The sequence below is a fragment of the Hakea prostrata genome, chromosome 9, assembly GCF_041222555.1.
Source record: "Hakea prostrata isolate BN-2017 chromosome 9, UWA_Hpros_2, whole genome shotgun sequence".
NCBI classification, from domain to species: Eukaryota; Viridiplantae; Streptophyta; class Magnoliopsida; order Proteales; family Proteaceae; genus Hakea; species Hakea prostrata.
Genome location: NC_142608.1, coordinates 1234343 through 1258523, shown reverse-complemented (window position 1 = coordinate 1258523; position 24181 = coordinate 1234343). Strand labels below are relative to the sequence as shown.

The following is a 24181-nucleotide window of genomic DNA, read 5'->3' as shown; positions in this document are numbered from 1 at the left end:
CTATTGTTGATCCTTGGTTTCTTGATTTTTGTAATCTGGATGCCTTGCGTGGGTCACGCGTTAATATATAGACCCTTTTCTACCAAAAAAAAAAAAATACTTTGTTCTTGAGCAACATTTAATCATTGATACCGACATGAATTAATTAATACCACCAATAAGATACCAATAAAAGGAATGAAGACGAGAGAGAACAAATGTGATGGCAGGAGATTGTATTCGGTAGGTGGGAGATCCCACTCGTGCTGGGCCCGACAAGCACTTTCTACAGAACAGCTCAATCAGAAATCTTGCAAGATGTTTAGGTTATTCACTACTGATCCAGCATATAATTCACAGAACTAGGAGTTTAACACCAGACAATCATATATATATATAACGATGGTTTCTCAATTCTCATACACAGACTTGGAACGTTCCCATAGGCCTGTCTTGCTCATGGGAATGGGAAATCTCACCCAAATAGATAATAAAGTTGCAGTAGATCAAGGTAGATGATTCGATTCAATTTGCTTTCTTTACTTCTTTTTATAAAGCTTGAGAAAGGAAGCTTAAAGCGTAGAGTTACCAGTAAAAACCCAACACGTCCCAACAGACCACCAAGTCCTCTTTTGCTTCCTTCTTATCTTTTTGTTTTTTTCAATGACCCTGAAAGTGAGGGGAATGGAATTGAGAGCCGTCAAACAAGGAATGAAATCTTGGAACGAGAAACAAAGAACAGATCTAATGAAAGAACAGGGGAAATATGAATCATAACCATAAAAGACGATGTGGGGTTGATCAAATTGGATTCGTTTTGCCCCAAAAGAAACTCTCTTTTTAGAAATTTTCTTGTTGAGGCTTGGAAGATCTTTTCCCACTTGAATATAAGGTGAAAGATTTCATAGCGCGACTATGGTATACACAGTAGGATTTAACACTACACAAGTCTGCATACACAGATACTTCAGCCAATTTTAGGAAGGAAACATTATCAGAACAAAAGCTATTATTGATAGGATCATTCTCTTTAGTCTATAAAACATTTTGAAAAAAGAAAAGAAGATAAAGGGAAGGAAAATGAAAGGAGAAGCAAAAGTTTCAAAAACCCTGTTTCGTCATGGTTTGAAGAGAACCCTGAAGGAAACAGAGTCTACTGTTAAGAAGATCGCCCCTTAAAAAGTTCCACAGACCAAGACAAGATACTTGAGGCAGCGTTTGGTATGCATTCTTAAACCTAGAATTCAAACCGAATGCAGCTAGGAACTCGTGCATCCAGAGCAAGAAAACAATGCTTATGCTTTTATTGGTACCATGTTATAATCCAAAGCAAGAAAAAGAATGCTTATGCTTTTAATGATATCCTGTTATAACCAGTCAATAACCATATGGGGTTTTCTGAATTTATAAGATAAAAATGTTTGATCTTACTAGTACAGCACAATTATGTATCTGAAGGAAAAAAAAACCCTGAGATCAACATGTAGAACAAGCTCTCTAGGCTTTCATAAAGTCTGGCTGGTTAGTCACTGATCTAACCCACGCCCACTTATGATCCTTCAAATCAACTAAATTCTTTGCTTTTGCCACATCGACCACTGGGATATATGCATAAACGCCATTGATGGGTCCAGCAACAAACCCTGTGTAGCCTGCCATGGACCCATGTATTGCAGAGTGTGCAAGGAGAGTGCAATATAAGTTATCTGTAGCGTTCGCTGGGACTGCTCGTATCATATAAGTGGGATCTATGTATTTAACCGTGAATAACTCCCCTGCGTGGTCTCTGTCCCACCACCGTTTCAGCTCAGACTTCAACCAAACTCCAACATCCAAGAACACTGGATTTCCAGACTCGTCCTTCTCTTCCTTCTGACCACCTGTCCTGGGTATCAAATCCTGCCCAGCCCCCTCAGCTACTACTATTACAGCATGTCCATTCTCTTTAAGTCTCTTCTCAAGGAATTCAAAGAGGCCCCCCTTCCCTTCCAAGTAAAAATCAGCCTCTGGAAGCAAACAGCAATCCACATCACGGCTGCTTAGTGTAGCATGGATGGCAATGTGACCTGCACTTCGTCCCATCAACTTCACCAACCCAATACCATTAACGGCACTCTCGGCCTCCACATGAGCTGCGTGTATTGCTTGCTGGGCAGTTTCAACAGCCGTTGCAAACCCGAATGATCTGTCTATGATTCCAACATCATTATCGACAGTCTTGGGGATCCCTGCAACTGCTATATTCAATTTCTGGCGACGTATCTCATCAAAGATTGCAACCGCACCTCGCATAGTGCCATCTCCACCTATTATGTATACCTGTTATAATAAATAGTTTGTTAACAGAGCAACAAATCAGCAGCAACTTATAGTAATCTCCATGTACTTGTGGCAAACCGTCCAACAAAATTCATAGGTTATCCAAGTTTAGATAAAAAATTAGCAAAAGGACAACACAACAAAGCTATAAAAGCTCCAGCGAATAGAGAAAATAATCCTTAAACCACAACCAAATGAAGCTTCTCTTTCGTAAGCCATTACCACAAAACATCAACAAGTTTGCCACTGTGCCTTGTATCAAATTCCTAAGAAAATTAATTGCAGCATCACCAATTTTCTTGGGCTATGCATCTATCTTTTTAAAATTGATGTTGACTCCATCCTGACATCTATTCACAGATTCAACAGCATTCCTAGTCAGAAAATTTCCACTTAATACAACTAACAGACTGTCAAACCCACTCATAAGAAAGGGTCTAGGTTGTGGTAGCATAGACAGCCAAAGTTTATAGTCTGCTACTTTCATGGAAGAAGTGCTCATCATGTTAAAAGTAGAGTTGAACACTTCTAATGGCTGCAATTTTCTTCTATATACTCTCTTGTTTCTACCAACACAATATTCAAACAAGAATTGTTGTATTAAATAATCTGGATATCAACTGTCAAAATTTCATTCCCTATTACTAGAATCAGGTCGCTACTGGCTGTTGTTGGCTTTGACCCCTGCCTAACATTCAACTTTATTCTTCAACTAATTCACAGATCGCTGTGACATCCCACCACATGCTTCATGATTATAGAGTCTGGCATCATCATATGCTATTATATGGTAGAACTCCACCCAAGACAATCCCGAAGTTGTTGTCTTCAATTTCCTTCAACCTAATTATAGCTAGCCTACATTGATTTTAAGAATATCAACTTGTATTTTTCTGCCCCCTAAAAGCCCTAACCAACTGGGAAATCTTTTTCTATGCTACACCAATCTTATCAACCAAGATCTTGCATTCAAAACACAACCCTCCACTCCTAAATTTATATACCCTAACACCCATGTTGTTCCAATAATTGAGAAAAGCTCAACATGTTGAATACCATTCCACAGTTTCAATATCAACCTTGGCCTCCAAAAAGCTTCTGTCTGTCTGTCTATTTATCTGTACTAATCTAACTAAAATTCTAGCACCTATCTGGAAGAATATCCCAGTACTCCACATTTTGGTGGGAACCTGAATGGGATTGATTCTCTCTCTCTCTCTCTCCTCTCTCTCTCTCTCTCTCCCCCCCCCCCCCCCAACCTTCTTCTTCTAACTTTTTTTTTTGCGTGTGTGTGTTCCTTCTACCCTCAGATCTGTGACGAAAGCAATAGGTCGACCCCATGGAGGAGCATCTATATTCTTTAAACAACTTGTTGTAAAAAGCGAAATTCGTCTTTAGTGCTAGGGTTTTGAGAAGACAGAGCAGCCGTGCTACTACAGCAAAGTATCAAGTAGCGTGTTTCATCTAAAAAGTTTCTCTGATTTCCTAGCGTGTTTCTTCCAAAAAGTTTCTGTGATATTTCCTATCTCCTAACTAATGCAAGGAATCAAATGCAGAAAAATGCAAGTTAATTATGATTGAAGATGAAAAAAGAACAACCTGATTATAACCGCGAGTTTCGATTGAATCGACAATCTTTTTGAGATCGAAACCACCTCTAGAAGTCTCAAGGAGGGTACCACCCTTCATATGCAAACCGTGAACAAGCTTCGGATTAAGGCGAACAGGTTCCATGGAGTAGAATCCCCGGTAACCGGCCATAATACCGAAAATCTCACGAACACCGTAAATTTCCCACAAACCCACCACCAGTTCCCTTATGACGGTATTAAGGCCAGGGCAGAGACCACCGCAGGTGACGATCGCCGCTCGAACGGTGGAAGGATCGAAGAAGATCTGCTTACGAGGGCCAGCACGGTAGTAAGCCAGGGGAGGGGAGAAAGCGGAGGAGGAGACATCGAAGACGACGCTATTAAGAACGACATCGGTGGAAGAGATGTAGAACTCCTCGAAGTGGTTATAGAACTGGTTATTCTCTAAAGGGTTTGTGAAGGTTGGAAGGTTTTGTAGATAATCTGTGAGGTGAGGTAACCTCTGAAGTTCAAGTTGAAGAGGAATTTGCAGCAGAGGTTTGTTCTCTGATTTTCCATCGCCCAAAGTGGGTAGAGCGTTAATGGCATTGGAATCAGCCATGGCGAGCTTGAAAAGGGTTTGGGATTGAAAGATAGATCAGAAAGGAAATATAAACTTTGTTGACAGAGTGATTGAGGGAAGACTAACAGAGCCTCCCGCACGGCCAGAGACAAGCCAACGCTGGCCCAGCACCACAGCGCAAACCAGAGAGAGAGAAGAAAGCAGAGCGAGAGAACGAGCCACGGACGACAAGAGTCCCCAAAGGGAGGAGGAACATGAAGGGGAGACAGGCAGAAAGTAGGAAATCAGGGGCAGAACAGGGATATCGAGACAGACTTAAGAGAGCCCAGAACTCCTCCCGAATGGGGCCAAGGTATTCTAAGGCAACGGGCAGAAATAACCGCAGAAAAGGGCGGCATCTCCCCACCACGCGACGCCCGGGCACGGGAACCCCATAGCGGACGCCACAAGCGGTCCCAACGCCGCCTCGAGCAACCCCCACCACCAAAACCCGACCGGAGGCACCCCACGGCGCAACCGACCGCCAATAGTCCGCCTCCTGCAAAGGATGTTGTTATGCTTGAGGGCCCTGGAAGCCCACGACAGGACCCCGCATCCCGGAAGGCCAACAACGCCCGGAAGCGGAGGACGAGCTGGTGGGAGGCAGGGAGGAAACCACCCACCCACGATTTGAACGGGCCTACCGCCGGCACCCGCAAGGACTGAATTGTTGGGGTAGTAACCACCATGACCATACCCCGAAGGCGGGCGCATCCGTCGGCCCACCCATCTCGTGGCTTTGTCTAAGAGACAGCCACACCAACCCCGCCGGGAGGCGGACAACCGGGGCATCACGCCTGAACCCCAGATCTCGACCCCGGCGGGCCGGGGACACCTCCTGCTCCAAGAGGCGCCAAAGGGACGCCCCCGGCTCCCCCGGGCATGGCCGAAAGAAACGCCCCCAGCCCGACGGGGACCAACAAGGTGCCCCCCCAAATGCACACCTGTTTAAGAAGGCAGGGACGACCGACCGGCAAGAACCAGCCAAGCACCAAGCGAAGCGCCAGCACGACCGACAAGCCACGGCCCCAAGCCCCAATGTCACCGACTCCCGGCAACCCCCCGAGGGCGGCCCGAGGACGCAAGGCCCCCCCGCTGGAGCCCCAAACGCGCCCCTCCGCGAGACAAAGGGGGCCCGACAACCAGGCCCACCACCGCGGAACGGCCCACGACACAACCCCGGCGATGAGAAGCGCCCCGGCCAAGGCACCAAGCGGCAAGACCCACGGCGCCCCCACCAACCGAGAGGCACAGGGCCGGGGCAACCCAGCCCAAGTGGCCACACAAAGGAAGCACGCGGGGAACCCCGCACCACCCCCGGAAGAGAACGGGCCCCCGGGGCGGCCGACCCCCCCCCCACCGCCAAGCTCCGGCCAGACCGCCCCAAACCAAAGGCACCCGCAAGCCGAGCAAGACGACACCCGACGGAGCCGGAGGCCCAAGAGCCCACCAGAAGCGAAGAGAAGCCCGGCAACCGGGACCCCAACAGAGGGAGAACCCACGAGTCCGAACACCGGGAGCCCGAGCCGGGCCAAGAAGCGATCCGGAAAAAGCAAGCCCAAAGCCCCAGGCAGGGCAGACCGCAGCGGACCCCCACCAAGAGCGCGGCGGAGGAGAGGAGGCACGGAGACCGCCCCACGACGAGCCTCAAAACGCCCAGTGCCAAGGAAGCAACCCCCGAGCACCGCCCCAAAGCCAGGCGGCACCCACCCGGGCCCAGCACAGCCCCAAGGGCACGGACCCACCAACCACACACGAGCCCACGGGGACACACGGGGAAGAGCACAAGGGGGGGCCCAGGGGAGAGCACCCAAAGGAACCCGAGCCGCCACCCACGAGCCAGGCCCCCCCAAGCAAGGCCCCCACGCAACCCACCCGAGACGGGCAAGGACAACCAAGGACCGCCCCGCACCGGGGGGGGCCCCCCAGGAGCCCCGGACAGAACGGGAGCCGCAGGCCCACACGGACACAAACGAGGCGAACCACAAAGACGCAGAGACAAGCCAACGGGACAGCACCACAAGCCCAAAACCACGAGAGAGGAGAAAGCAGAGCCAAAGAGAAGAGAGAAGAGCACGGAGGACAAAGAGCCCCCCAAGGGAGGAGGAACAAGAAGGGGATGACAAGGCAGAACAAGGAGGAAACAGGGGAGAATCAGGGAACAGAGACAAGAGGGACCACCCCCGAAGGGGTAGGGCATAGGTATTCGTGGGCGGGGGCGAATTTCCATTGGGCCTATGATAAATTGGGCTGTGTCACTCCGCTTGCGAAAACCGTTGAACGAGAAATTCAAGAAATGCCACTTGGAGAGTGCTAACGGTGCCACGTTTGCATACTGTCTAAACTGGTAGTGAGCTTGCATACTATCGACGCTAATCTACTAATTAACCCTATTTCAGCCGAAAGAAGAAAAAACAAATGTTTTAATTAAGAGATAATTATTCCTTAATTTTTATTTACTCTCCCTTATGCATTTAAAATTACCAATACAACCTTAGACTTTGCCTGAAATTACTAATGTCTTCCTACGTTAATTGATGATGTGGCATTTTTGTATTTTTCAGAAAACCCCTAAGATTTATTACTATTTAAGAATAATTATTTATATACCATTATTCTGTAAAACTTAATTATCAAATGAATGTGAGATTGATATTGCCCCTCTTACCTTTAACAATGTTTAAAAACTGTTATTTGGATGTGCAATGTCCATTTTGTCCTTTATTATAACTAAATAAAATAAAAAAATATTAATTTTGTTGTTTTATTTTGATTGCTTTTGGATTTGAATGAAATGATATAAAGTCTAAATAAGTAATAACAATCAAATAATATAATGATGTTGCATTATCAATTAACTAATAGAACTTAACGGTAAGAACATCTCAGTAATTTGAGGTACAATCTAAGATTGAGTTATTAACGTAAAAAATACATAAAAGATAAAAGCAGGAATTACCGAATTAGACTATAATACAAAGTGCATAAGTAATTATTACAAAGGACAAAATTGACATTATATATCTAAATATGAGGCAAAGTCTAAGATTAAGTAATTAACGTAAAAAAATATATAGAAGATAAAACAGTAATTAAGCTATAATACAAGAGATATTAATATGGGTAATTTTCATTTGGACCCCTTGAGGTTTGGCATGTCATTTTTAGTCCAAACAAATGGAAACATTGCATCTACCTCCCCTGAGGTATCCAATAAGATCAATTAAGGACAAATTATGACTTTTATGACCAAAATACCCTTACATCTATTTTACTGTAAGATTTGCATCATATCTTCACTATTAAATCCAAAGGTGAAAATAAAAAGAGTGGAATATTTACTCGATTAAACACAGCCCCGTTGCATGTCCGTTTCATCTTTTCCCTCCGTCTCTCTTTCCGTTTCATCTTTTCCCTCTGCCTCTCTCTTTGTATCGTCAATCTTAGTTTTGGAGTTTCTGTTTCCCTCTACAACTAAAACTTTGTATCGTCTATGTTTGTTTTAGAGTTTCTGTTTCCCTCTGCAACTAAAACTGATAATATAGAGCACACAAAGATAAGAGAAATCATTTTCATGGCTGTTGAAGCGTAGTATCTCAATCTCTTCCCTTCCCAACTAATCGAGAATAGGTAATACATCTTCTAAGTGCTATCCTCTTATTTTCTCTCTGTTTCTTTTTATTTTTTTTTCACTTTTTGATTTCTCCATTTGATTGAATTTACAAAAAATTGATGAACGCCATTGGAAACAACTCTAGTCTTTACAATACTCAGATGGGTTTTGGTAGTATTCCACTCTCTACAGCCAACACAACTCCAAAAATGCTTATTATTCCTTTCTACATCTCCTCTGTTACGGCTGATCTAGTTCCTGCGACAACCACCACCTTGAAAGTTGATAGTGGACTCACTTACAACAATCTCCCCAACACCGTCCCAAGAAAATGCTCCAGAGATTTATCCATGGTTGTCATGAAAGACAACATCATCAACAATAGCCACAATAGTTGCAGCAGGGTTGCTTCTTTGTCCTTCCTTGGCGGCGCAGACATTACGTTTCAGATCCAACAATAACAATTAGAGATCGATCGACTCATTGTCCAATATGTAAGTAATACTCAATCCATGGTTGGATTAGAACTTGCAGAAAGCTGAAACGACATTCGAGAAGAAGAAAGGATTTCGAAGAAATTAAGAGTGAAAGACGAAGAGATGGAGAAAATTGGAAAATTGGAGTAATGGCCGACGACGTCGCTTCGTGCTGAGGAAGACGCCGCCGCGGCAGCAGAGGAGAGAGAACCAATTACGGTGTGATTGCCGGCGGTGGGATGAGTAGCAATAGGCTATTTTTCAAAGCGGCCATAGCTATGGATTTGGAGGTTTCGTGTTTAGAGTAATAAATATCCTACTTTTTTATTTTCAAATCTTACCTTAAAATAAATATGTGGGTAATTTAGTTATAAAAATTACATTTTGTCCTTAATTGATCTTATTGGATACTTTAGGGGAGGCAAATGCAAAGTTTTCATTTATTTGGAATAAAAATGACATGGACCAAACCTCAGGGGTGGGTCCAGATGAAAATTACCCTATTAATAATTATTACAAAGGGCAAAATTGGCATTATATATTTTAACTCTTAACGATCCCGTAACACCGTTATAAGTAAAAAGAATAATAATAATATAATAAGGAATAAGGTTGGATTGGTAAATGTATACTACATACTAACGAAGAGATAATAATAATTATCCATTTAATTAATTTAGAAAACGACTTTGAAAATTGGAAAACCGACAGAATTGTCAAAACTTAGCAGCGCCGTGACACACCGAGCATCGGGAGTTAACTCTAGAAACGAATTCCAAATTTTGAAATTTGAATTCAGGTGGAATACGCTAAAATCAAAGAGACACCTGTTACTTTCACATGATATTTTGTGATTTTGAATTTTGATGCTACCAAAAAAAAAAAATTGTGCTTTCGCGGTTTTGCCGCAAAAAAAAAAAAAAAGTGATGTTCTTTAAGCCTTGGGCAGGCCAAATTTATCCATGAACCATGGTTGAAGCCTTAAACTAAAGAGCCCATCAAAATCCACACAATGATGGGCCTTAGAACTCAAGCCTTGACATAGCCGAAGATGTTCAATTCTCTTTGGAGTTGAAGCTGGAGCTATTTCTTTCCTGATTATCATCTTAAGCCACAAGGGCATCAACCTTCTATCAATTCCTTAAGGGCCTGTTTGGTTACATGAATTTAGGGCCTGAGATTTGGTCAAATGAATCTAGAGATTTCAAATCTATAGACTTCAGAATCGTACCCGTGGAGTTATAATTTATAAAATTAAGTGTTTGGTTGTAAGAAGGAAATCTGTGAATTCATCCTAAGGGAAATTTATTTGAGACAAGCTATAAAATTGTGCATTTACAAAATCATGTCGATCAAATAACTTTTTAGGATGAATTCAAAGATTTCATTCCACAACCAAACACTTAATTTTATACATTATAACTCCATAGATTTGAATCTATAGATTTGATGAATCTAGAGATTTTGAAACCAAGACGGGTATAATTCTCAGTGCCCTTAGAGATTTCAAATCTCTGGATTCATGAATCTTATACCCGTTTGGTTGTAAAAATCTCTAGATTTATGAAATCTAGAGATTCACCTTTTACATTAAAAACATGAATCTGTATATTTATGGGTAAGGGGTGAAATCCAAAGATTTCAAAAAAGCTATAAATTTGCACATTCACAAAAATCATGTCGATTAAATAGTTTTTTAGAATAAATCCATAGATTTCATTCCACAACCAAACATCTAATTTTATAAATTATAACTCCATAGATTTGAAATCTATAGATTTAAAATCTCTAGATATTTGAAATCTATAGATTTAAAATCTCTAGATATTTGAAATCTATAGATTTAAAATCTCTAGATATTTGAAATCTCCAAACTCATGTAACCAAACAGGCCCTAAGAAGAGCTCAGTCATGTAGATATTGATGAATTAAATGGTGGAACATCATTGTTGATGTCAAATTTCTCGAGATAGTTATCTCACCAAGCAAGATCGTTCTGATCCAAACTGGTTGGATATTCGCTGGCCCGCCAATAATCTGAAGAAGATCGTTAGGGATGGGGCCGATTAGCTTGATCAACAATCCATTTTCGACGATCAAGTCAATTGGATATTGAATGAATGAAAATTAGAGCTCCTGAGAACCCTAAGTTCAAAAGACTAGAGAGCGGGAAAGTTGCAAGTAGGTTTTATGTAAAAATGAAATCTTGTACCTTTCGTCTTCACGTTCTTCCTTTTTATAGACTTTACTTCCTATCCAAGTCTCATTTTGACCGTTAGATGTCTATCTCTCAATTGACGATCACGATTAGTTTTCAATGTGATACATGGTTCGACCTCATTCCGTACTTAGACCGATGATTCAGTACAAACCGATAATTGGTTGTTTACCCATAACAATCCTAAAAACAAGACATAATAAGGAAAAAGTGCAATACTTTAAAAGAGTATTATTGCCTTGGTTTGAGGAAACTTGCTCCCCCCACTAGATCTATTAATATTCATATGACGACCCTCCTTAAAAGACTGATGGGAGATTGTCGATTGATACCTTTGTGACTATAGAGAATATTTTAAGGTAGAGGTATGTCCTCCTTTCTCTCTACCATATAATAGGAGTGGAGCCTTATGAGACCGGATAGAGCTTCAATATTGTGCAATTAATGCATGGTAGCGAGTTGCATGCTGTGAAGATTAAATGAGTGGAAGAGGTCGATATCTTGACAACTAGTTTGGTTTTTTTTGACTACTTTTTCATCTATCTATATATATATATATATATATATATATATATAAGTGTAAAGTGAGTGACCGGGATTTCAACCTTAACCTCGATCACGACTATTCAGTTCGATAGTGGCCATACGCAGTTCAGTACTGCGCATTTAATGTGATCCACTACAAAAATTGAACCCCATAAGACCCACTATAGAAATTGACCTCTAGTTCATTTTTCAGTACTCAAGGTGAGCCCTAACCAATTGTTAGGTGGGAAAATGTAAGGAGGAGTTAATACGGACGCAGACTCGCTGTAGGGGATGTGCCACATATAGCCCACATTAATTCCATTTATGGAAGCAACTTAGTTTTGGTCGTCGAATGTCCAGATTCCATACAATAGTACCTTAATGAAACACCTTATGCATTCAATGCTCAAGCGGTCACAAAGGTCATTTTTTGTCTTATTTCCTGTGAAAACTCGCAAGATATGGATGTGCAATATCCATCATTCCCCTTTATGCCATTTCGATTTAATGATTTTTTTTTATTTTATATTCAAGAGTCTTAAAATTTCAAATTTACAAATTTATATCCTTGATTGAAATTTAATGAATTCCCATTCCATTCTCATTTTTTATTATTTTTAATTCTAAAAATAGATACTTAAATAATTATTTTTTCTAAGAAAAAGATCTTTTTAAAATTGATAAGGCCAAATTACATAGTAAAATAATGAAAACCTAATAGAAGTAAAAACTTCCTAAATTGATAATATCAAATTAAAAAATAAATAACAAATACTAAAAAATAACATCAAATTGAAAAGTGTATGGGCCAAAGGTAGTATATTAAAGTGGTTAAAGACCCAACTTCCATAGGGGAGGTCTTGGATACGCACCCACTCGGGGGCATTAATATAAAAGCTCACTTCCTAAGGAAGTAAATGGGGGTGCGCGCAATGTATGGGAAAAACCTAAAAAAAAAAGAAGCTAGTGAATTAGAGTTAATTTTTTTCTAATTACTAAAGTAATAATGTATGATAAAAAAAAAGAAGAAAGAAGTAATAATGTAATTCTACAAAAAAAGAGAGAAAGAAATAGTAATATAATTTAATATAAAATATAAATTAGTATTATAATATTTAAGATTATTTTGAAATTTTTAAATAAATGTGAATTAGAGTTAATTTTTTTCTAATTACTAAAATAATAATGTATGATAACAAAAAAAAAAAGAAGAAGTAATAATGTAATTCTACAAAAAAAAGAGAGAAAGAAATAGTAATATAATTTAATATAAAATATAAATAAGTATTATAATATTTAAGATTATTTTGAAATTTTTAAATAAATAAAATCTACGAACTTGCTTGGTTCATGCCCAATAAATGCGCAGGACCATCAAACCATGCATTTTGGGTGGGGGGATCGGAATTTTGGTCGAAATTTGATCCCGACCATCTAAATTCAACGGTCGAGATCGAAATATCGACAAAAATTTTGGATCCTTGATGATCCTGCTTGCATGTAAATGCACAGAATTTTTCAAAGCTTATATAAAATCTCCCTTGAGGAAGAATCCTATCACGTCGACACTTAACTAATAGAGTTTAACAATAGGGACAACATTAATTACAGGTAAAGTCTAAGATTAGACACCACTAAAGGCAGAGAGACGTTGGAAGCCGAAGATGCTCCACTTGGCTTTGCACCACCTGAATCACTCCTATTGTGCTGCCTTCACCTCACGTAATTTAATTCCTCCAACAAGGGCTTTGTGTTAAGGGGCTTGGGATCGAGTAACAGGGTTTCATTTTATAAAATATATAATTTTTTAAATGTAAAAGTAAAATGTCATTATTCTGTTTTGATGTAAATGTATTTTTTTTTACATATAAAGCAATTGGAGATGAGGATATTACATATGTAGTGGTCAAGCGTTGAACCCATAGCCTTTCTACTAATCTGCCCTATTTGATTTAATATCATCAGATCAAAATCTAAACCGTTGACTTACCACCGCTGTAGTGTATCTCCGACCCGGCTTGAGTGGATAATTTCGCTCGGAGCAAGGTGATTCCTCTGCTGGGCTGGGCTGGGCTTAGACTTTCGTATATATTATTATTATTAATTTTGGGGGTAAATTAGGCTTTAATTCGGAAACACACGAAAGTGACGAAACAGAGCGAGCATTAGCCATTTAGCCACTGGAATATCCAGGGATTGGAAGGAGAACAGACGTTCGCACTCGCCTCAGAAGGTCCTTTCCGGGCTAAGGAGTCGGCGGCGCTGTTCATCTCCTTAGGAACAAAGCCTACAATACAAGATTCGAATATGGTTAACACACCGCTAATACTCCACGATCGTTGCAATTTCCGAGCACATCAGTACTGAGGGTTGTTGATTGACTCCACAAGTGCCTGGCAATCGGATTCGAAGGTTGCGCTGCTGAAATCTTCCCCAATACTGAACAACATTGCTCTGCGCATTGCCGGAAGAGCATTCTACTGGTGCCGAAACCGCCCAGGTACTCCTGGCTATAATCCCAGGGTTGAATGCAGTGTCAGAACCCTAGTTTTTATGTTTACAGACAAAGAAAGGAGATGAGAGAGTAAGGAGGCCTTAGTTTCCTCACTGGAACCTTCCTCTTTTCTCTTTTTGAGTTCTTTCTGGCTTTCTTCGCCATTTATCGCCATTAATTACCTAATTTCGTTCTCCAGAATCGTCTCTAAACTGAATCCTACGCCATAAATCAGGTAATCAGGTGATCTTGAAGATTGTCGCGATTGAGGTTCATACACATACCTGCACATCTTGGTGATCCGTCGCTGCAAATTGAGAGGCCTTTAGGTCACGACTGCAAGGGCAGCACCACCTAACGCTGTGATTTTCTGTTTGTGGAAGGATCGATGGAGTAAAAGAAGCTCTTAAAGCTTTGTTTTGGTTGGAGAACGGTGGCACAGTTGCGTTGAGGTAAGATCCGACTGCCCTTTTTGGAGATTTGAGTATCTGAGTAGAATCGATTTCATTTTTTGGAGATAAATCTTTTGTTAGCATCGACTGTGAGCAGTGATTGCATCTATCGAATTGAATCTTCTATCCCTTGAATCTCTGCATCGCCTCCTTGAGGTTTTCTTTGAGTTCAAAACCTAGAAGACGATAGTTCAGCAGGTAGCCTATTTGGTTAGAAGCATAGTCTGTCCAAAAAAGAAAAGAAAAATCTGTCTTAAAAAAAGTTAGAAGCTTAGGGGTTGTGTGGGAACTCCTGTTTCTTGTGCTTTATTTTGGAACAAACATAACCCAAATCATGTATGTGTGTTATACAGCTTGTATTGATGTTCTTTTCCCCATTTTTAAAACGAACTGTGCTTTGGCACAGTTTTGAGTCCACTTTGATAAACACCTCCCAAGAAAAAGGGGAGCATTTCTTGAAAAGGTAGAGGGGCATGCTTGTCTGATTGACATCAAACCATAACCTCCTTTTTGAGACCGTAAAAACTCAAAGTTTCTTCTTTGATTCTTTCTTGTTCTGTCACAGAAATGTTGGTTTTTTTAGTTTTTTATTTTTATTTTTTAATGTAACCATACATGATTTCAACATCCAAAAACCATGAGAAATAATGAAAATCCATATGAACTGGGAAAACCATTTCTTGCCTAAAAATAGGGGAATGGAACAAGAACGTTATCATACAACCCCTTACTCGAATACTAAATTATGTCAAAGATTCGGGTAAGTTGAAGAAAGAAAATCAAAGGGATGTCAAAAAATATGACCATAAAAATAATGGTGTGTCCTTAATTGATTTTTTTGAATACTATAGGTATGAAAAATGCAAAATATCATTTTCTTTGAATTAGAAATGCCTTGAGCCAAAACTCAGGGGATTCAAATGAAAATTACCCCAAATAAAAATCTAAACGCGTAACTGGATATGTCTGGCTACTCCATCCATTGTCATTTTCCCACCAAGCCCCAAAACAAATGGAGAAATAGAGATGTGAGCTTCGTCACTGCAATTCCCATGGCGACTTCTCTTGCTACTGATCCAAAATCTTCCTCTTCCTCACTGCCACCACTATGCTGATCTCTCACACATTCTTCAAAACAGGAGTTTGTCTTCCTTTTTTTGTTCTCCAAAAAAATTTCGTAGATGTAACTTCGACTCATCCTTTCTTCCAATTCTTACTTTGGCGTTGGTTTTATTCTTCATTGTCTTTAGGTTTGTCTGCAAGACTGGTGGCTGGTTAAGGCTGATCATGATTTCCATGGAAAAAGATTAGATGTGGGAGGGATTGCTACTAGAGAGAAGGGTTTCCATTAAATCTCTAGGGTTTTCCCTCTTTCTCATTTTCAGGATTATTATAAATTTCATGTCTTTCTCTTGATTTAGGTGATCAGACCTTAATCAAGAGAATGAGATTGGAAAAGGAAAAGACGGTTAGGGTTTATTATATTTCAGTTTACCCCGAAATTAACAGGTTCAAATTAATTAGTGGATCCACAAGCAAAAGATCCATTTTGCAAGTATTTTTCTCAACCTTTAGAGGCAGGGGCTTCTTTTCCTGTTTCTATGTATTTTCATTGTTTCTCACCATTTTTTGGTGCTAAAATCATGTATGGTTATTGGTTACATTTTTTTTGGGGGGGGGGGGGGGGAGGTTTTGTAGGAAGAAGGAAAAAAAAAAAGAGTGAAAACAAGGAAGAAAACTTCGAGTTTGTTTTTAGAGTTTCAAAATAGAGTTTCGTTTTGATTTCAAAGAGATAAGAATGCCTCCTTGCCTTTTGAAGATAGGCCCTTCTTTTTTTTTTTTTTTGGGGGGGGGGGGGAGAATTTCTCAAAGTGGGCTTATAACTGTACCAAAGTATTCGTTCGTTCTAAAAATGGGGAAAAAAGAACACCAGATACATACTGGAGTACAAACACTTGATTCAGGCTATTTCTGTTCTAAAAATACAAAAGGAGCACAAGAAACAAGAACAAAAATTGCCATACAACCCCTTAGCTTCATACTGAAAAGGCTACTAGTTGAATAAAGAAATCGAAAAATTATAAGTTTATTTTGATGATTATATGTTCTTAATTGATTTTTTTGGATACCACAAGGACGGCAAATTAAAATGGATGTCAAAAACTTTAGACTAAAAATGACTTGGACCAAACATTAAGATGTCAATATGAAAATGACCTTTTGCTAAAGGTAAATTATAAATTACAATACCAACTCCCCAAGCATAGACACATTACGAATCTTGTAAAGGGCTGCCTCATTTTATCTGGAAAGAAGAGAGAGAAGGAGAATCAGCTGGAGCTCGTAGATCGAAAATAGGTTCCCATAAGGCCATAACTTCTCTTCTCTACTTTCAGATGTAAATAGTTCTCTGCAAGCTCAAAGGAGATTTGGTTCATCCGAAATTTGTAGAAATCTGTTGTTGTCTCTGAAGGTACTTTGATTATCATCTTCTTCCTTTTTACCTTTGGTCATTTCAATCGAGAATAGTTGTTGCAGACTTGTAATATTGAAGTGATTGATTTATTTGAGACTTATATCTGTAGATAAAATTAGGTTTCCAAGAGCTAACCCTAGCTTTAATCCCTGTAAAGGGATGCCTTGTTTGCGATTCTAATATGCTTCTTCTTTTCTAACTGGGGGGGTTCTATTCAGTGTCTTCTGGATCATGAGAGTACTATACGACCATGAGCATGAGAAAAACAACTGTAACTATTTCTAAAAGTGGTTGAAATTGGTTGGATCAGTCAATCCCATCCAATCCTGTTCACTGAACGGTTCTACTTTTTGCTACATGAACATTCTCTACTTTTAAGGGGGGAAATTTCGGTTTCCCTAGCCTGTTGATCAGAGTTATTTTAGCAAGTTCATGTTCTGATCCTTGATCCTTCCTAGATAAGAGAAAATCTTTAATTAATCTACACCAATGGTTTTCTATTGTTGTTCTTTGAATCTCAATGGGTTCCTCTGGGTTTACTGCTAGGGTTAAAAAAATCAATGAACGAGCTAAAGATAATTTTCTTGAAAGCTTTTTGCTTTCCTCATTTTATTTCATTGTTGGGTGAAAAAAATTTATCTTTCTTTATAGTTTGTGGATTGAGGAATTGGGATCGCAGAAAATAAATTCTATGTGAAGGTGTGTGTAAGAGGAATTTGTGGAATCTGAGCTGTAACAACTAAGGCTGAAGAGTTCTTGATGTACCCTGGGTCGCCCCCCCTCATTTTCCAAGGTCACCTTTTGGGTTTGGATATGGGTCCTAATAGAATCCGCTTGATCCGATCTATCTTTATTTTTCTGTTTGAATCAGTAGTTTAAGAGTATAGTCCATTTAAGTTAGTGGGATAGGGTTCCCGAATTTTGGGAATTTTATCTTAAAGTAGTTCTATTTTTAATTATTTCCTAATTTAGAGTCTGAATAGTTGATCTAAGTTGGTATTTGTTTGGGAATGATTTGTTTAGGATAGGGTTCTCTAAAATTAGAAACCTTATCTTAAGCAGTGGTCTTGTTTTAGTCAGGTTCTAATTAAGAAGTGTTGAATCCCAATCCTTTTCTGAGACCAGTTCAATTGTAAAGGCTATAAATAACGTAGTCTTTAATGTTATTTCTCTGTTTTGAGTTGATGAAATTATAAATTGAAGAAAGGCTTGAGAGAAGTCGTGCGATCCTTGGGAGGGAGACCTGCGGTTGGGTTTTGAGCTATTGTTTCTGCAAATTTCAAGTTGTTTCTTGTACTCCCAGCACTCAAGCAACATTCACAGCTGTCTTTCTCAACATACAATTAAGTACAGCCCCTTTCCCATTATTGCAGCCCCTTCCCCTTCAAGTTCCTGCAATTCCAGCCCCTTTCCCAAACCTTAGAAACCTTCCCGTTCTCCTTCCCACGTTTTCAGTTTCCACCCCAACTAGGACTCCCTCATTCCTGCCCTAAAACCCTTTGTTATACCCTTCCTAGAGTCGCCTAAGCCTATAGAACCAACTCCTAACCTCTGTTTCCCCAAATCAGTCCTATTTTCTGAGTTCTGAAATTTTTGCACTTCATCTTCTTCAATTGAAGTTGTAGAATTTTAAGAAATTCCAGAAAATTTCTAAATCATCCGAGACTCCTTCCCTACATGCCTAAACCTGTTTCTGAACTGCTGAATAGGCATTCTCTGGTGCTAAACTGCAGAACAACAGCCCAATTCCCCAAACCCTAACCCTTGCCAAATCCTAGTTCAAGTAGGATTTGAAAATTTGAATTTGAGTTGGAAATCCTATTCAATTTCAGACCTGAATTGACATTCCCAGTAGGTTTATTGGCTCCAATATCCCTTGGCCGAAACATCTAGAGGCCCTAATTGTGTGCTGGTTCTACTTTAGAAGATCTTGAAATCCAACCCTAAACCTTGGGTTGCATCAGTTTTCCTTACCCATCTCTAGAAGATGAGACCAGTTTTTCCTTACCTATCGACAAAACCTATAAGATCAGGGTAATCGATCAATTTGGTTCTTGCTTAAATCTTCCATTAATTTTTTATTTCCAAGGTTTTCAGCAACATTCCACTCATCTTTGACCATTGTCTCTCTGGGTAATGTATGTTACTTTTTCTTTATTGCTGAGTTCAAACACTGATTGTAGCTGGGAGCCAGACTTGTTTTCATCAAATGCTTCGTCTTTGAATCCGAAGTTGTTGTTTATCAAATGACAGTGGTAGCTTTTTGGAACTCCATAATCACCCCTTGCCCCGCAATTTGGTTATTGCCTTGATTTTATGTGTACTTTTATGGGTTTCCTTTCCAAGTTTTCATTTCAGGATAAACACAGGACGAAAAGTTTGTGGCTAAGGCATTTCCTCCACGTGTTTCTTCTACTCAGACTGGTAGTTACCCTATTACTTGGGTTTTGGGAATTTGTGGGCCAAGATCAGATCTTAGAGGCACACATAGACATCATGAAACTCACATTAAGGCTGGGCTTTAGTAATTTCAAAATATCTTTGGGTTTTTGTCTTCTTTCTTCTTCTTTCATTTTCTTGGTTTATCCTCTTGTGGGTAACTCATTTAGGTCCTCTCAGATCAATAAGAGTGATGGATGGTTGGTAACTAATCATATATACTTGACTCTACTGCTTCAAATCCCCCTCAAGACTATTCAAATTAAGTTCAATTTTAGTTAATCTATCTTTGATGTGCTCCAATCAACCCCATGCAGGTATTGCCTTGATTTTAGGTCAAGACAACTTAATGTTGCTCTATGCTCAATTTACCATCAGAGCTCTGAGAGGGCATGACTGGAAGATGATACCTGCTGATTTTCAGTTGAGGAGTATAGGTGTATTCAGGAGTAATCATGATCTCATACAATTCCATTAATTGGTTTCAATTGTTGAAAATTAATTTTAGGTGTATCCACTGTCAAAGGTGGAACCCTGACTCATGCTACATCAAAGTGTAATGGACTCCTATGAAATTGGATTTCTATATGAAATGTAATGACAATTTAAGTATAAAATTTTTCGTAATGATAATTTCGTAAACTTATAATGTTTTAGAGTTGTGTTTCCAGAAACTGATTTTACTGAACACTTGCTGATGCTGAATATGTTTGCAGAAGCAAGTTTGTCAATCATTCTTAAAACCATTTCTTAGGCAGAAACATCAAAAAGTGTTTTTGGTGTTTGTTGAAGTAGTAACACCAGAAGCATCACTAAACAGAGTCTAAGGGTTGCTTTCTTTTGTGTGTGGTTGTGGAATAAGGTTGTGTTGAAACTAGGGTATTAGGTCGTCTGTCATTTTTTCCCCTAGGAAGGTTTTGTTGATTTTATGAGGTTCTTACGGAGTTGGAATTGCTTTGGTTTGGGGATTAGGGATTGAGGAGGGATTTGATAATAACAAGGCTTTTGTTTACATGTTATATAATTTTTGTTGTTGTAGCATTGGACCTGCATCTGATGTTAGTCTCATGGGATCTGTGTGGCTCTCGCTTCTGCGAAGTTTGTGGCCATTTCCCCTGCAAAAGCTGGATGATTTGAAAGTATCAGATGGGTTGGTTCGTCGGCTTTCGCTGCCTGAGCAGACAAAACAATTTGTGTTTGCTATTCGTGTGCCTGAAACAGACTCTGTGATTTATATCTTGGCCTCACAGAACTTGTCTGAAAGATCAGCTGCGGATGCGGAGTGTCTTATTAAGAACGTTCAGCCTGATGTTGTCATTATTCAGGCTCCTCCATCTGCTCTAACTGAGAATCAGGATGAGGAGAGTATTTTGACGAACCACGTGGAAAACACAGTACCAACTTCTGCTTTTGGGGTCCTCAAGGATTGTTTTGTTAATAAGATCAACAAAGATAAGTATGAACAGCTGGCCAGTGGTGTGGTTCTAAGAGAGATTTTTGGGATTGGTTTTGACGGACATGTCTTGGCAGCCACAGAGGCTGCAAACGAGGTTGGATCCTCTGTTTTATTGTTGGAATCTCCACACCTGAATGCTTGTGGGGAATCAACTGGTGAAACTGAAGTAGGAAACAAATTTCAAGCTCTAGGTCTGCAACCCAGCAAGTTGGTTCCTCAGAGAGTGGGTTCTTTGGTTTCCTCTAGTTCAAAAAGGTTCTTTATAACCGATGATCTTCAATTAGGGATCCTGAAATCCTTAGTTTCAGCTCAATATCTTTCAACCTCGGATGCACCCACCTCTAACTCTGTTTCAGAGGCAGAGTATGGTGATTGTCAGCCCTTGTCCAACTACCAGGCACCCACTTTTGCCCAATCCATTTATCCATTATTGACTGATCTACATAAAATCTTCACCGATATCCCATCAATTGGGAGGGCTTTGGCTCATTCACAAAAGATGCTCTCTGCTGTGGAGGAAGGAAAAACTGTTGACGCAAAGCTTCTTTCTGAGATTCACAACTTCCGAGTTGCAGTTGAGGGGTTGAGGATTGCTTTTAACAGTATGGGTCGGCGCCCCATTAATGAGATGCGGAACAATGGTAAGGATCAAAGTCGGTTTGCAGAGCTTTCTTCTGATGAGAAATCTGATGTCCTCTTTGCCCAAGCGCTTCGAAGCCAGGCTAAGAAATTCAGATCTGTTGTGGCAGTGGTTGATGCAAGGAGGTTAGCTGCACTTAGGCAACACTGGAATACTTCAGTGTCTCAGGATGTTGAGGATTTAGTTGAACAGATTTTAACAGAAGATGAAAGTGACGAGGAAATGTCTACTGCTGGAAATATGGAAAGGAGGAAACTACTGGCAAACAAACCAGTTGTGGCAATTGGTGCAGGAGCAACAGCTGTTTTGGGAGCCTCATCTCTCTCCAAAGTTGTCCCTGCCTCGACGGTTGTGAAGTTGTTTACATACAAAGTGCCTGCCTCACTTAAACTCCTTATAGCCCAGTCCCAGAAGGCGGTTGCAGCTGCTTTAGGCAAAACTGTAGGTTCATCAAAAATAGTACTGCCTGGATTCGCAACTTCTGGGGCCAAGACCACCTCTGCGATGAAGGCAGCTACATCTGCAGAGAAAATCCGTACAGTGACCCATAGTCTTATAGCGTCTGCTGAGCGAACCAGTTTTTCTGCTATGCGGACGGCATTTTATGAAATAATGAGAAGTCGAAGAGTCCAACCAGTTCGGGTGATGCCATGGGCCACTTTTATGGGTAGTGTTGCCACATGCGCAGGGTTGCTCATGTATGGAGATGGGATTGAATTTGCTGTTGAGTCTCTTCCAGCGGCCCCATCTATTGCCAGCTTGGGACGTGGACTGCAAAGTTTGCATCAGGCATCCGAGGCCGTCAGGCAATCAAATGGCTCTAAGATTCAGGAGGCCATAAATTCCTTGATGTACAGGTCTACAATAAAGAAACCAAAATAAATTTGAGGCTTGAGGATGAACTTCTGGGTATATTCAATTGATGATATTCATGGACAGATGAGAATTCAAGTAACCTAGTGTATAGATTCTATAGAACAGATGAAAAATACAAAATCTAATGGACGGTCATACAGTTTGATTCAAGCTTCTCTGTGTTTTTTTATCAGAATTTATGGTTAGTAAGAATCGATCTGTAGATGCTACTGTGTGCTTGTTCCCTGTTCCCTTACTGATATGCGTGGCAGCTGCGCCTTATTTTTCTTCACTGGTTTGCTTTCTATTCTTTTATGTTACTCGAAGTTCATGATCAGACTTTTACAAGAAGTAAAATGTCTGTCAAAGAGTGGTTAACCTTCTTGATTATCTAGTGAAGCTGCTGTCTACATGAGCCATTTTTAGCTATCCTGCTGCTAGAACAACTGAACCCAACAAATGGATAGGAAATGTAGCCCAACGAAGCAGAGGAAAACATCAGTAGCACTGACAACAACCTTAGTGCCCTGTTAGAAGGTGACGAGGACCAATGATATGGGAAGTTAAACTTTGAACAATATTATTAATTCTGTTAGATGAACAATTGTTGTTAGGCTGACTGGTGCCAACGCTTCAGTTGCTTACAGATTTATACTACCGAACTGAAGGTACTTCAGGGGGAAAAGAGGACACATTTTGCTGGAGCTTAATAATGCAAATATTGACTCCCTCAATCAAGAAATAGATTCTGGAATTGAGAGTGCTGCTGAGAAGACGTTGATGAAGAGAAATTTAAGAAGTATCAGGTGAAAGTAGAATTATATACCCTTTTTGTTCAACTTCCTCAAGATCCTTGAGGAAAATAAACAGCTGAAACCCCTTATTGAGAAGGTGAAGTAGAAGTCATAATAGCCCAATTGATAGGTCCTATTTTAGTTTTATAGTGGAACCACCTTGTCTTGCATTACTTTGCGAACTTTGTGCCCCGTCTAACTGATGTTGAAACTAGGACACCTAAATTTACCTCCAGATAAGCCCTTGAGGGTCATCGTTTTTGTATTCTATTTAGTTCAGTTTTGGGATGCAGAGACACCACAAGCCTAGCAAATATTTTTCAGTTTTTATTTTATTTATTTTTTATTGAATCTGATATTTTCATCTCAATTGCTGTCTAAGATTAGGGGAATCTCTTTCATCTCCCTTTGAAAGAGATGACTATTCTCGCTTGAAAGAACAAAGCCATTACCTGAACACACCATCCTTAATTGCAGAACAGTATTGATTACCATCTCTAGAGTCTAGACACACACACACACATCCCCCTAACCTCAGTTAACCTTTCCAACTGAGTTCTCTGACTGCCCAAAACAGCCTCCCACAGATACATCGCCGGTATGGTCTGCGTAATGTAAAATGGCAAAACAAACGAGTCTGCTTCTTGATGGAACAAATAGGTTTTAACCCCTGAATGTAAAAGAAGAACCAGGCATAAGATGCAAACTTCTGGCTGCAATTTTCTCTTATGTACACTTTTGCTTCTACCAACACAACATTCAAACAAGAATTGTTGTATTCAATAATCTGGATATCAACTTTCAAAATTTCACTCCCTCTTACTAGAATCAGGTTGCTACTGACTGTTGTTGGCTCCAATCCCTGCCTAAAATTCAACTTCATTCTTCATCTGAATCATTGCACCCCAGTAATTAATAGATTGCTGAGACTTCACACGACATGCTACATGGCTATAGAGTTTGGCATCATATCATTTTCTATTATAAGGAAGAACTCGAACTTATTTTAAAGCCTCTTTCGTCCCATTCCAAGTTGTAAACTCACCAAGACAATCCCAAAGCTGTTGTCTTCAAATTTTCTTCAATCTAGTTATAGATAGCCTACACTGATGTTAAGAACATCAACTTAGTATTTTCTTACCTCCCCCTTAAAGCCTTAACCAACTGGGAAAAAGCGTTAATGGCATTGGGATCAGACATGGCGAGATTCAAGAGGGTTTGGGATTGAATGATGGATCAGAAAGGAATA

General features: G+C 40.1%; 2 protein-coding genes across 3 annotated transcripts; one reads left to right on the top strand and one right to left on the bottom strand.

The window, feature by feature from the left end:
- Positions 1–1304: 1304 nt before the first annotated feature.
- Positions 1305–4581, bottom strand: PFK2 (phosphofructokinase 2). The gene is made up of 2 exons (XM_089168339.1): positions 3898–4581; positions 1305–2298 (listed from the first exon to the last, which is right to left on the bottom strand). Exons 1-2 carry the CDS (start codon positions 4489–4491, stop codon positions 1477–1479), a joined length of 1416 nt encoding a protein of 471 aa, XP_089024465.1. The 5' UTR covers positions 4492–4581; the 3' UTR covers positions 1305–1476.
- Positions 4582–13462: 8881 nt separating this feature from the next.
- On the top strand, positions 13463–24181 carry LOC149003905 (uncharacterized). 2 transcript variants are annotated; one of them, XR_016175542.1, is made up of 3 exons: positions 13463–13826; positions 14056–14272; positions 19505–20193. XR_016175542.1 is itself a non-coding variant. In XM_089168352.1 (3 exons), the coding sequence occupies exon 3, from the start codon at positions 20255–20257 to the stop codon at positions 22163–22165; it is 1911 nt and encodes a 636-aa protein (XP_089024478.1). In that variant the 5' UTR covers positions 13463–13826; positions 14056–14272; positions 20227–20254; the 3' UTR covers positions 22166–24181. The 2 variants fall into 2 exon arrangements, 1 of the variants encoding a protein (XP_089024478.1); XM_089168352.1 differs by lacking the exon at positions 19505–20193 and adding an exon at positions 20227–24181.

What these genes read in the sequence shown, in the direction of transcription:
- PFK2 (XM_089168339.1), bottom strand. Translation starts at nt 4,491, where the DNA reads ATGGCTGATTCCAATGCCATTAACGCTCTACCCACTTTGGGCGATGGA. An exon ending in AAACTCGCGGTTATAATCAG is followed by an intron (nt 2,299 to 3,897) that starts GTTGTTCTTTTT and finishes TTATTATAACAG; the next exon opens with GTATACATAATAGGTGGAGA.
- LOC149003905 (XM_089168352.1), top strand. Translation starts at nt 20,255, where the DNA reads ATGGGATCTGTGTGGCTCTCGCTTCTGCGAAGTTTGTGGCCATTTCCC.